The following is a 13,505-nucleotide window of genomic DNA, read 5'->3' on the forward strand; positions in this document are numbered from 1 at the left end:
TAAGAAATCCTCCATCAACAGACTACGTTTACGATCCATTACCATCAACCTTCTTACAGATTTCTTCAGCCATTCTTTTCAATAAGCTTTAACTTGGCATTATCTGAGGCATCACCAAATTATAGAATCAGAAACTGAACTAAATAACAAACTTTTCTCAGAAATGCATCCCAGGAGCAAGCTGGACCAACTCAACTGGGACTTAACATTGCTTAATGACTGCTGTGGGAGAAATGGTTTGTGCTTACTGGAGCACTGACACCAGTACTAAGGAAAGTGGGAAGTGTACTATTGGGACAATACCAAGCTAATTGCAGTGGGGCCAATGTTCTTGTTAGTGGCAAGTAGAGAGGATTTTACGAAATAGTGGGAGGCACAAGGGATAAAATTTAATCAGATGCAGTAAATCAAGAGTTGAGATGAAACAAAAGTGCAAGGTGTACACAATGATAAGCAACCATGGACAGAATGCACAAATTTAATAGTAAACCAATCAATATGGCTGGAGATTACAAAAAGACTGAAGGGATAATACTAAAGACTCTATCTGGATGATACATGCGGTTGAAACATGCATTCATGTGCTTTAGTTGCAAGCACAGTGGTCCATCATTTTACGAAGAACTGCTGCATTGATTTCATTCACTTAGCAACTACTGATTATCCTCTGGGACTATCCAAAGCAATGTTTCCCCTGAAACCAATAAGCCAACTCCAGAAAATTCATAAAAGAGTGCAATTCCATAAGCAAAACAAACCTCACATGCTGGATGTTTTGGGAATAAATAATGATAACAAGCCAAATCTAACCTACCTAGAGTATTCTTGATGGTACCTTCAAGTAAACAATATAAACTTATGCACATCAACATCAACATAGATCATAAAAATAACATGGCTTATCCCCTTCACTCCTTGTGTTAATGGGATTTGGCAAAGCAACGAGGAAATAGGTGCACTAATTCATCTGTGTTTCTTGTCCAAAGTCCATACATTATCCCTTACCTCAGCCTTTCGGATAGTTTCTCTCGTCTCTTCTACTTTTTGTTCTAGTTCAATTCGCCCTTGTTCTGAGATCACAGTTCCATGAGCCTTTAGATCATCCAATGTCTGTAAATTCAAAAATAAATCAAATGACTAACATAATTGTAATGAATTTGGTTAAATATTCAAGTTTGCTTTGTCAAAGATTGGGAGAAAATCAAGTACAGTTCCAACATGATATGTGCCAATAAAATCATATGACTTACTCATTTAATTTGGGAAAAGGCTTCAGCAGAAGATGCAAGCTTTATTTACGTAACATGACCTTATTATTGAGGTTAATTTAACAGAACTGTGTACAGAGAAGCTAGTAATATAGATTAATCTCTTCAGTGAACCAAAATTTTGATCCTTTTCTCGCACAAAGTCATTTTACCCACAAATTATGCCATGCTCAGTCAAGAACACAGTCAAGCCCATTTTATTCGAATACAATAGATTACAAACATTTTTCACTTACCCTTTGACTATGAATGATTGTTTTATGCTCTCGTGCAACACGTGTTGCCCATTTACGAGCCTCCTTGTTAAGGCTGTGTTCCTCAGTGGTCCCAGATTCATACTCCAATTGCCGACTCTGTAATATTTAGTACTACTTATTAATGGTGAAGAAAAAATGCATTTGTCAGTTCTCTGTAGAAATTTATTTTCATTCAATAAGCCTTTTAAAAAGCACTAGCTAACAGTCTGCTATTTTAATCTGTACCTTACTTATAAAGGAATATTAGAATTCCATTTGCTAATATGAGAATTTGCAGATGAGCAGGAATGATTTCTGGAATTGTGGTGGTGATATGCATTCACAAGTACTGGATTAGGAAATGGGAAAATAATTGAAATTTGGTGTAATTTCATACTCGAATACATGGACAATCTGTGCACATCTGTGTAGAAGTTTATACCTTGTATCAATGTTCAGAAACTTCTTAAATGCAGAAATGAATAACTTGAAATACAAAATGAGCTTGATAAGTTAAATGCAAAATCTTTTGCATTTTATTTTCACATAAATCACCAACTATCACATGTATTGAAGAGGAAAGCAAGAACACTGGGGGATGAGTAAAGTGGAAGGATGGAACATTTTATAATTGCAATCTCCAGCCTCCATAGGTTAGGCAGTTTTTATATCAATTGTAGACCTTGTAAAGTGCTTTTTCATGTGTGCTGCAAACTTTGAATCTTGTTAGAAATGATCGGATAATATAAAACAAGAATGTAAACAAAGCCATCGCTACGCTTCTGTTTACTTTCCTGAATCTCAATCTTTAGCACACCAATTAAAACAGATGGGAAAATAGCAAGCCTGACTGTACACCAGCAGTATGCGAAGTGACAGGCTCTGACACCCTTGATCTTCAACAATCAGGTTCAGAGTTTAGCGCAGATGACAAGCAGATTTTTTAGCAAGATTCATTCTTGATTCTATTTTGGTTCTTTGGGCTTTTAAATATTCTGGTTGTGTTGTCAAAGACTAACATTCGAGTCCCCCATAGTATTCTGGCTACTTGTACATGGACTTACACGATATACATTTAAGAACAAGATTTTAGAATCTCATGTTATTCAATGACAGTCTTGCATCCAATGGGTATCTGCCAGTTCCAAAATTCTATCATGCCTACAAAGTCAATTGAAAAGAAATCTGCACATCTTCAAATCAGTTACTTGCTTAGAGTTCATGATTACCTTTATTCAAAGCAGATAACTGACTTGAGGATGGTACTAATTCTTCTAATTTATTATGAGAATCATCTTGTACTTTCAAAAGAAAGGTTAATTAATTTGGTATGTTTTCTTATTCACTCATGGAACATGGTCATAGCTGGCTGGCTAGCATTTATTGTCTGTTCCTAGTTGTCCTGAAGACAGGATGGAGGAGAGCTGCCCTCTTATATTGATGTAGTTCATTCACTGAACACAGATCCACCATATTGTTAGAAAAGGAGTTCCAGGATTTTGATCCAACAACACTAATATATTTCCAAGTCTGGATGATGAGTGGTTTGGAGGGGAACATGCTCCCATGTATCTGCTGCCCATATCCTTCAGGGTGACAACGCCAGTGCTGTGAAAGGTGTTGTCTAAGGATTATTAGTCAAGTTCTGCAGCGTAATATGTAGATAGTGCACACTGTTGCTACTGAGTGTTTGTGGTTGAAGGAATGGATGTTTGTGTGTGTGGTGCCAATCAAGTGCACTACTTTGTCCTGGATGGTTTTAAGTTTCTTGAGAGTTTGTTGGAGCTGCTCCATGTACACAAGTGGGGAGTATTCCATCACACTCCTGAATTGGGTCTCAGATCGTGGATATGATTTGGAGACTCAAGGAGGCCCATTACTCGCTGCTATGCTTCTAGTGCCTGACTAGCTCTTGTGTGCACTGTATTTATATGGCTAGTCTAGTTTAGTTTCTGGTCAATGGTGATCCTCAGGATGTTGATAGTGAGGTATTTGGTGTGGCAGCACATTCAATGTCAAGGTATAATGGCTAGAGTCTCTCTTGTTGAAGGTGGCCTTTGCCTGGCATTTACATGATACAATATTACTTTTCCTATGTCAGCCCAAATGTGGATACTGTCCAGGTCTTACAGCATATGGACATGGGTTGTTTTAGTGTCTGGGAAGTTCTGAATTGTTGGAACTTGTATAACCATCAGGAAATTTCCACATCTCTGATTTTCAATTGGAGCGATGAAGCAGCTGAAGATAGTTGGGCCTAGGACACTATCATGAAAAACTCCTACAGAGATGTCCTGAAGTTAAGATGGCTGATACCGAACAACCATAAGAGTTTTCCTTTGTGCTAGATATGACTTCAACCAGTGGAGAGATTCCTCTGATTCCCATTGACTCCAGATTGCTGTGGTTCTTTGATGCCACACTCAAACACAGCAGTGACATTTGGAACAGTCATTCTCTGGAATTCAGCTCATTGTCCACATTTGAAGTAAGGTTGTAATAAAGTCAGAAGCTGAGCGGCTCTGCCAGAACCCAAACCAAGTGTTAGTGAGAAGGTTGACGTTAAGCAAATCACTTTACTGATGATCGAGAGTAAGCTGACGGAGTGACAAATGGCCAGGTCAGATCTGTCCTGCCTTTGTGCATAGGACATACTTGTGCAATTTTCCACATTGTCAGGTAAATGTACTTGTACTAGAACAGGTTGGCTTGGAGTGTAGGAAGTTTCTGGAAAATCGGTCTTCAGTGCTATTGTTGGAATGTTGTGAGGGCCTATAGTATTTGCAGTATCCAGTGCCTCATGCTGTTTCTTGATATTTCATGCAGCAAGTCAAATTGGCCAAAGACTGGTATCTATGATGCTGGAGACCTCCAGTGGAGACAGAGATAGGTCAACCATTTGACACTTCTGGATCAATATTGTTTGAAATATAATTACGTTATATCCACTCGTTAGCCTCCTGCTGCAAATTGCTGGATTTATAGTTTCGACATGCGTCTTTGGCATTTACACGGTGCTTAAAAGTGATTAAACGATTTATCTTCAGCATGTAATTGATGACACCAGTTTCCAAGAAAGGGTGGCATGTGAATGAAAAGTTGTCCTCCAAAGAGACAATGGAAGAGAAGGTGGCACATTAAAGCTACTAATTATCGAAGTCAAATGGAAAAATGTGCAAGAACTGGAGATAACTAGCTCATTTTATCTGGTGCCATTATCTATAAATGGAAATTTCAAACAGACTGATGTTTAATGTCTGCAACCATGTAGCAAAAATCAAATTGGCAAACACTGATGCACACTGCATGGAAAATTTAACAATTATAAATGATGTGATAACTAGATATTTAGAAAAAGAATAGTGAAATTAAGTTGAGTCAATATGAATTTATGAAAAGGAAATCTTGTTTGACAAAACACACCATATTATTGGAGTTATTGTTTTGAAGATGTTACTTCTAGCATAAACAATCAACAACCAGTGAGCGTGGGATATTTCAGTTTCCAGGTTTCTAATTGGGTGCATGAATTGAATGGCGGGGTTGGAACCATGTTCTATGTTACTAGTCTGGTGATACTACAAGTACACCATAGCCGCCTCTTAAAAAATACTGGAGTGGCAGAATATGCTGCTCACTACTTTCTTTCCACACTTATTCTCGATGCATCAAATAGTCTGACAAAAATTTAACAGGATGCTTCAAGTGAACTAGGCTCCAATGCTGCTATTTCATGGGAAATGAATAGGTTAGATGAGGAATCAAAAAATATAAAAACAAGCTTCTTAATTTTGAGTTGACAGGAGGACATCAAAAATGAAATAATCCATCAAACTCACCAGGTTGGCCAAGAATCATTATAACTAAGTTGATAATGATCTTGTGCTTAATCCGTTAACTGTACACTTACAGTCTTTATAAATGGAAAATCATTAGGCAATTTGAGTTAGCCAATCAAGAAACATTTAAATGATGTCTCCCTATAACTGGGTGTACATTAGGAAAAAAAATTTGACCAGTTGTTAAAAAATGTCCAGTTCAATTTAGCATCCTGCTAGATTACATATCATGCAAATAACAAGGTGAAAAAGAACCATGTTGTATGTCACAAGATTGTGATAGAATAACATTCCAGTACTAATAAAGGCTGCACTTCCTGATATCCAGAGGGTGGCTGGTCAACACAGGACTGAGGGTTTTGTATTTAAATGCATGCAGTATATGAAACAAGGTAAATGAACTTATAGATTGAAATTGGCAAGTATGATGTTGAGAGTATCACAGAGACGTGGATGCAAGGGGGTCAGGGCTGGAAACCAAATACCTAAGGATTTATGCCCAATCAAAAAGGCAGGCAGACAGAGGGCGCCAGGGTTGCCTAGTCAGTAAGAAATTAAATTAAAATCAACAACAATAAGTAATATAGAGACAGAAGGTATAGAATCTGGGCGAGTAGAGTTGAGGAACTGTCAAGAAAAAAATAGGTGTTGCGTAGCAGCTGAGCAGTATTCAGGATACAAGAAGAAAATAAATCAGGAGATCAAAAAGACATGTAAGAAAGGCACTTTTACAATAATCATAGGGGACTTCAAGATGCAGGTGTACTGGGAAAATTAGGTGGTAGCAGATCAAGAAAATGCATAGAATGTCTACAAGATGGTGTTTTGGAGCAGCTTTTGGTAGACCCACTACAGAACAGACAATTCTGGATGCGATGATATGTAATGAAGTATACATGATCACGGGGCACAAGGTGAAGAAATCCCTTGGGGGACAGTGATCATAATATTGCAGAATAAACCCTAGAGTTGGAGGGAGAGAAGCTGGAATCACAGGCAGTGTTGAGGAAGCAGGGAGGGATTGCAGAAGGACTTGGACAGGATAGGAGAGTGGGCAAAGTGGCCAATGGAATATAATGTGGGAAAATGTAATGTCATACACTTTTGCAGGAAGAATACAGTAGTAGACTATTTATAAATGGGGAAAGACCTTGGAAATCTGAAACACTAAGGTGCTTGGAGTCCTAGATCAGATTTCTCTTAAGGTTATTATGCAGGTCCAATTGGCAGTATGGATGGTAAATACGATGTTGGCATTCATTTCAAGAGGGCTAGAATATAGATATATAATGAGGCTGTATAAGGCTTTGATTAGATTGTATTTGGAATACAGAGTTTGTTTTGGGCCCTGTATCTAAGGAAGGATGTGCTGGCATTAGAGAGGGTCCATAGCAGGCTACAAAAGTGACCCTGGGATGAAGGGCTGGTCATATGTCGAGCAGTTCAGGACTTTGGGTCTGTACCTGATAAGAGTTTAGAAGGATGATGGGGGATCTCATTTAAACTAACAGAATACGGAGAGGCCTGGATAGAGTGCATTAGGCAAAGATGCTTCCACAAGTAGGAGAGATTCGGACCTGAAGGTACAGCTTCAGACTAATGGGAGGATCCTTTACAACTGAGATGAGGAGGAATTTGTTCAGCCAGTGAGTGAGACTCATTGCCACAGAGGATTGTGGAGGCCAAGCTGTTGAGTGCATGTAAGGTATAAATAGTTCTTGATTGGCAAAAGGTGCCAAAGATTATGGGGAAAAAGCAGGAGAATGGAGTTGAGAAACATATCAACCATGATTGAAATGCCAAAGCAGATTTGATGAGCCAATTGCCCTAATTCTGTTTCTATATCTAATGGTCTTATGCGCACGAACAGAAACATTTCTCATAAATATATTTTAACAAGGAATGAGAAACAACTAATGACAATAATACCTAATGTACTCTTTCATTGAAAAGTTGTAAGAAAAATAAAGCATTAAACAAAGTAGAACTGGTTTAATTTTTAGAAACTGGTTTAATATTTTGCACATTAGGAAAAAGTCAAGAATGAGCATGTGCAGTAAACAATCATGGGAAACATGGTGTTGGTAAATACAAGGATTCCAGCAACACATTTTCAACTCTGATCTCCAGCATCTGCAGTCCTCACTTTCTCCTTAAATAAATTATAGCTAATTTTAAAAATTTAACATCCAACAATCTTGTGACATACTTATATCCCAGACAATGCCAGCTTTACTCAAGCAATTTATCAATTCAAGGTTTCAAGACAGAAATGCTTTTCATTTGAGCCCGGTTTTCATGCTGTAGAAGCAAAAGGATTTTAAGTGAGCCAAAATCATAACATCAATTTATAAATTCACCATGTATGCAATGGTGATTCGGTAATACAAAAAGAGCTGTTACTCATGCCTATTCAAAGATGCACCTTTTTTTAAAAAAGCACATGCACACCAAACCATCACCAAAAAACACTAAGTACACAAAGACGCGTGTACCTCTGTTAAAGTCATTCGCAAAGTGCTGACTGGTGAGAGATCTATGTCCACAAGCTGCACTGTATTAAAACTCTGAGCAACAAAAACATTAATTTTCAAAAATGAACATGTTAGCTTGGACATACAATGGTTAGAGAAAAAAGATGATCTACAGGTAGCTTACGGATTACTTAAATAGCATTTAACACTTTTCAGCACACATGCACACCATACACAGAACAACATAATCACTAGTCAATAAAGGAAAAATAAGCTTTCAAAGCAAGAGGTCAGGAATGTATCTACAATAAAAAACATTTTAGCAACCGAGACAAGAAAATTGAGTTTGTGTTAAAACAGCCATATACAAAGAGAACATACTTTCATACATCTCCAAGGATGAAAAGGGACTTAGCTAACTTTGGTTTAAATAATTTTCTTAAGTTTTGCAAACCTGACGCACAAATATGGTATAGCCATAGCAAACAAACCCAAGCATCTGACAAAGAAATATACTTGCGTGTTAATAAATTTTCCAAAAATACTTGATTGTTTAAGTATTTTCTAGCAATAGATTTAAAATTGATATGGAAAGAAGATTGCGAAGTTAAAAAAAGAATTCTGGATTAGTGGTGCTGGAAGAGCACAGCAGTTCAGGCAGCATCTGAGGAGCAGTAAAATCGACGTTTCGGGCAAAAATCATCATCTCCTAGACCATACAGAACCTCATCACCTCAGGAGATCTCCCACCCACAGCTTCCAACCTCATAGTCCGGGAACCCCGCACTGCCCGGTTCTACCTCCTTCCCAAAATCCACAAGCATGACCGCCCTGGCCGACCCATTGTCTCAGCATGCTCCTGCCCCACTGAACTCATTTCTACCGACCTCGACACTGTCCTATCCCCCCTAGTCAGGGACTCCCCACCCACGCCCTCTACCTCCTCCAAGACTTCCGTTTCCCTGGCCGTTAATGTCTCATCTTCAAGATGGATATCCAATCCCTCTACACCACCATCTGCCATGACCAGGGCCTCCAAGCCCTCCGTTCTTTCCTCTCCTGACGTCTCCAACACTACCCTTCCACTGACACACTCATTCGTTTGGCCGAACTGGTCCTCACCCTTAACAATTTCTCCTTCAAATCCTCCCACTTCCTCCAGACCAAAGGGGTAGCCATGGGCACACGTATGGGCCCCAGCTATGCCTGTCTCTTTGTTGGCTACGTAGAACAGTTGATCTTCCGTAATTACACCGGCACCACTCCCCACCTCTTCCTTCGCTACATTGATGACTACATTGGCGCCACCTCGTGCTCCCGCGAGGAGGTTGAGCAATTCATCAACTTCACCAACACATTCCACCCTGACCTTAAATTTACCTGGACCATCTCTGACACCTCCCTCCCCTTCCTGGACCTCTCCATCTCCATTAATGACGACTGACTTGACACTGACATTTTTTACAAACCCACCGACTCCCACAGCTACCTGGATTACACCACTTCCCACCCTACCTCTTGCAAAAATGCCATCCTGTATTCCCAATTCCTCCGCCTCCGCCGTATCTGCTCCCAGGAGGAACAGTTCCACCACAGAACACACCAGATGGCCTCCTTCTTTAGAGACCGCAATTTCCCTTCCTACGTAGTTAAAGATGCCCTCCATTGCATCTCGTCCACATCCTGCACTTCCGCCCTCAGACCCCACCCCTCCAACCGTAACAAGGACAGAACACCCCTGGTGCTCACCTTCCACCCTACCAAACTTTGCATAAACCAAATCATCCGCCGACATTTCCACCACCTCCAAAAAGACCCCACCACCAGGGATATATTTCCCTCCCCACCCCTTTCCGCCTTCCGCAAAGACCGTTCTCTCCGTGACTACCTGGTCAGGTCCACGCCCGCCCCACAACCCACCCTCCTTCCATCCTGGCACCTTCCCCTGCCACCGCTGGAACTGCAAAACCTGCGCCCACACCTCTTCCTCACCTCCATCCAAGGTCCTAAAGGAGCCTTCCACATCCAAAGTTTTATCTGCACATCCACCAATATCATTTATTGTATCCGTTGCTCCCGATGCGGGCTCCTCTACATTGGGGAGACTGGACACCTCCTAGCAGAGCGCTTTAGGGAACATCTCAGGAGACACCCTCACCAATCAACCACACCACCCCGTGGCCCAACATTTCAACTCCCCCTCCCACTCTGCCGAGGACATGGAGGTCCTGGGCCTCCTTCACCGTCGCTCCCTCACCACCAGACGCCTGGAGGAAGAACGCCTCATCTTCCACCTCGGAACACTTCAACCCCAGGGCATCAATGTGGACTTCAACAGTTTCCTCATTTCCCCTTGCCCCACCTCACCCTAGTTCCAAACTTCCAGCTCAGCACTGTCCCCATGACTTGTTCTAGCTGCCTATCTTCTTTTCCACCTATCCACTCCACCCTCCTCCCTGACCTATCACCTTCATCCCCTCCCCCACTCACCTATTGTACTCTATGCTACTTTCTCCCCACCCCCACCCTCCTGTCATTTATCTCTCCACCCTTCAGGCTCTCTGCCTGTATTCCTGATGAAGGGCTTTTGCCCGAAATGTCGATTTTACTTTTCCTCGGATGCTGCCTGAACTGCTGTGATCTTCCAGCACCACTAATCCAGAATCTGGTTTCCAGCATCTGCAGTCATTGTTTTTACCTAAGATAAAAAAGAAGTTTCTTCCAAGGCTAGAAGGCAAATAACATTACAGTATTTTGACAGAAATAAAATACTGCAAAACAAAAACAGAAAATACTGCAAATACTCAGGGAATCAGGCAGAATTTGTGAAAAGAGAAACAGAGTTAATGCTTCTGATCTGTGGTCTTTCATCAGAATTTGAAAAAAGCTGGAGAAGTCGATGGGGTAGAGAAAGAATAAAAAGGGAATGTCCATCATATGGAGCGCAGCATTGTTCTTTTATCTCTCCTGTCCTCTACTCTGACTTTCCCTTCTGTTCTTCAGGCTACACTTGTACCTACAGCATTGTGGACTGCAGTGGTTCAAGAAGTTAGCTCACCACCATCTTCTCAATGGCAACTATGGATATGTAATAAATGTTAGCCAGCCAACGATGCCCATGTCTCACGAGTGAAAAAAAATCCTTTCACTTCCTCAAAAGTTATTACATTTCCCAATTTATTCTAATTCTGACAAAAGTCACATACTTGAAACATTAACTATTTTGCACTCCACAGATGCTACCTGATTAGTAGTATTCTGGGCATTTTTTTTGCTGGAGATCTGAAATAGAAACAAAAACAGAAATGGTTGGGGAAACCCAGCACACCTGGCAGCATCTATGGACAGAAAACAGAGAAGGCTAGTCATCGAAATAAACTGAAATTTGATCGGATATCTTGACATGGATGGTGAAGAAAGTCAGAAATCACAACACCAGGTTATTGTCCAACTTTGTATTGAAATTACAAAGCTGGCAGAGTGCTGCTCCTTTGTTAGATGAAGTGGGATGGTGAAGAATTGGAGATAAGAATAACAGCATTGTTTGACTTGCTTTTTATGAGGTGGTAGAATAAGGAATTTAGTGTTTCTTAAATTAAGGCAATAATATATGGCAATGAGGAATGTGGCATTTTGGATAGAAAATACAGTGACAAGTTCATTTTTTTCCAGACTGGGAACTAGTGGCTATAGATGCTTCCCAAGGTTCAGTGTTGGGTTCAACATATGCAAAATTAAGATTACTTTGGTCATGAATGCAGCATTACAAAATTTATGGAAGATACACGGTAGCAATAAGGACAGTTGAAGGTTTAAAAGATGGTTAAATGGACAAAAGCATGGCAAAATGGAGTTCTATGTGGAAAAGTATGATGTGACGCACTTTAAGGGGACTTGTGGAAAACCGTGTTAGACCATAAGATGTAGGAGCAGAATTCAGCCTTCCGATCCATCGAGTCTACTCTGCCATTTGATCAAGTCTGATATGCTTCTCAAGCCCATTCTCCTGCCTTCTCCCCATAATCTTTGACCCCTTTACTAAATCAAGAACCTATCTATCTCTGTCTTAAATATAACGATTTGGCCTCCACAGTCTTTTGTGACAATGAGTTCCACAGATTCACTTCCCTTTGGCTAAAAAAATTCCTCATCTCAGTTCTAAAGGGTCATCCCTTCATTCAGGCTGAAATCATCTTCTCAACATCTCTCAATATTCCACAAGTTTCAATCAGATCCCCTCTCTTTCTTCTAAACTTTCGAGTACAGACCCAGTGCTCAAACACTCTTCACGTGACAAGCCCTTCATCCCAGGATCATTCTTGTAAACATTCTATGGACACTCTCTATATCCTTCCTTAGATATGCAGCCCAAAACTCCTCTCAATATTCCAAATGCCGTCTGACCAGAGCCTTATACAGCCTCACCATACATCCCTGCTCTTCTATTTTAGCCCTCTTGAAACGAATGCTAACACTGCATTTGTCTTCCAAACTACCAACTGAATCTGCATGTTATGCTTAAAAGAAACTGGAACTATGATTCCTAAGTCCCCTAGCATTTCAGACTTCTAAAGTCATACCCCATTTACAAATAGTCTACACCTCTATTCTTCCTTTAAAAGTGCATAATATCACACTTACCCACATGTTATTCCATCTACCATTTTTTTGCCCACTCTCCTAGCCTGTCCAAGAACTTCTGCAGTCTCCCCACTTCTCAACACTGTCTGTCCTCCACCTACCTTTGTGTTATCTGCAAACTTATCAACAATGTCCTCAGTTGTATAACATGAATAGTTGTGGCTAACACTGATCCCTGTGGACTTCCACTAGTCATCATGTGCCATCCCAAAATAGGCACCTTTATCCCCAGTCTCTGCCTTTTGCCAGGTAGCCAATCCTCTAACCACTTCAATACAGTGACCCTAACACAATGGATGCTTATCTTATTTAGTAGCCTCCCACATGGCACCTCAAAGGCCTTTTGGAAATCCAATAGATTGCGTAAACTGGCTCTATTTTGTTGAACTGGTTCATAATTTCCTTTCGGAATTCTAACAGATTTGTCAAACGTGACCTCCCCTTGACAAAACCAGGCTGATTCAGCCCTATTTTACCACACACTTCCAAATATTCCACGCAATCTCATCCTTAATAATGGACTTGAAAATCTTACTAATGACCGAGGTCAGGCTAATCGGCCTTTAATTTCCTGTCTTCTGCCTCCCTCCCTTTTTAAACAGGAGTGGTAAGTAGCAATATTTTGAAAAGTGCACATAAGCAGGGAGACCATGTCGTTAATATACACAAATCATTAAAAGATGGCATGGCAAGTTGAAGAAGTGGCTATAAATCATGGTATGCTGGGTTAGTAAGTCAAAGAATAGAACATAAAAGCGAAAAGATTATGTTTGAACTTAGAGTACTCATGGTTAGGCCTAAGCGTGAACAACTGTGTGCATCACATCAGAGAAAAGACAAAGCCACTTAGAAAGGGTTCAAAGGAGGTGGTGTTTATCAGATCTGAGGAATTTCAGGAAATGAGGGGTTAGGAAAGTGAACTCTGTTCATTTTGGGTCACGAAGAGCAACAGCTGTCAAGGTGTTGAGTGAGATCTTAATGGAGCTGATACAGAAAACACTATGCCCTCTGGTAAGTGAGTCAATAATCAGAGTTCGGACTTAAAAA

The 13,505-nt window shown here is 40.5% G+C and overlaps 1 protein-coding gene across 9 annotated transcripts in view; it reads right to left on the reverse strand.

Annotated features, from left to right (window-relative positions):
* The window catches only part of LOC140481231 (F-BAR and double SH3 domains protein 2-like), a 245,079-nt gene that overhangs the window by 69,234 nt on the left and 162,340 nt on the right, over nt 1-13,505 (reverse strand). For 6 of the 9 annotated variants that reach the window (XM_072577095.1, XM_072577094.1, XM_072577092.1 and 3 more), the window contains exons 11-13: nt 7,839-7,910; nt 1,505-1,621; nt 1,006-1,110 (exon numbers count right to left, since the gene is read on the reverse strand). In XM_072577095.1, coding sequence (XP_072433196.1) covers nt 1,006-1,110; nt 1,505-1,621; nt 7,839-7,910 — 294 coding nt within the window. The remainder of the gene's footprint in view (nt 1-1,005; nt 1,111-1,504; nt 1,622-7,838; nt 7,911-13,505) is intronic. The other 3 variants (XM_072577100.1, XM_072577098.1, XM_072577097.1) reach the window with 1 other exon arrangement.

The sequence above is a fragment of the Chiloscyllium punctatum genome, chromosome 9 (genome assembly GCF_047496795.1).
Source record: "Chiloscyllium punctatum isolate Juve2018m chromosome 9, sChiPun1.3, whole genome shotgun sequence".
Classification (NCBI taxonomy): Eukaryota; Metazoa; Chordata; class Chondrichthyes; order Orectolobiformes; family Hemiscylliidae; genus Chiloscyllium; species Chiloscyllium punctatum.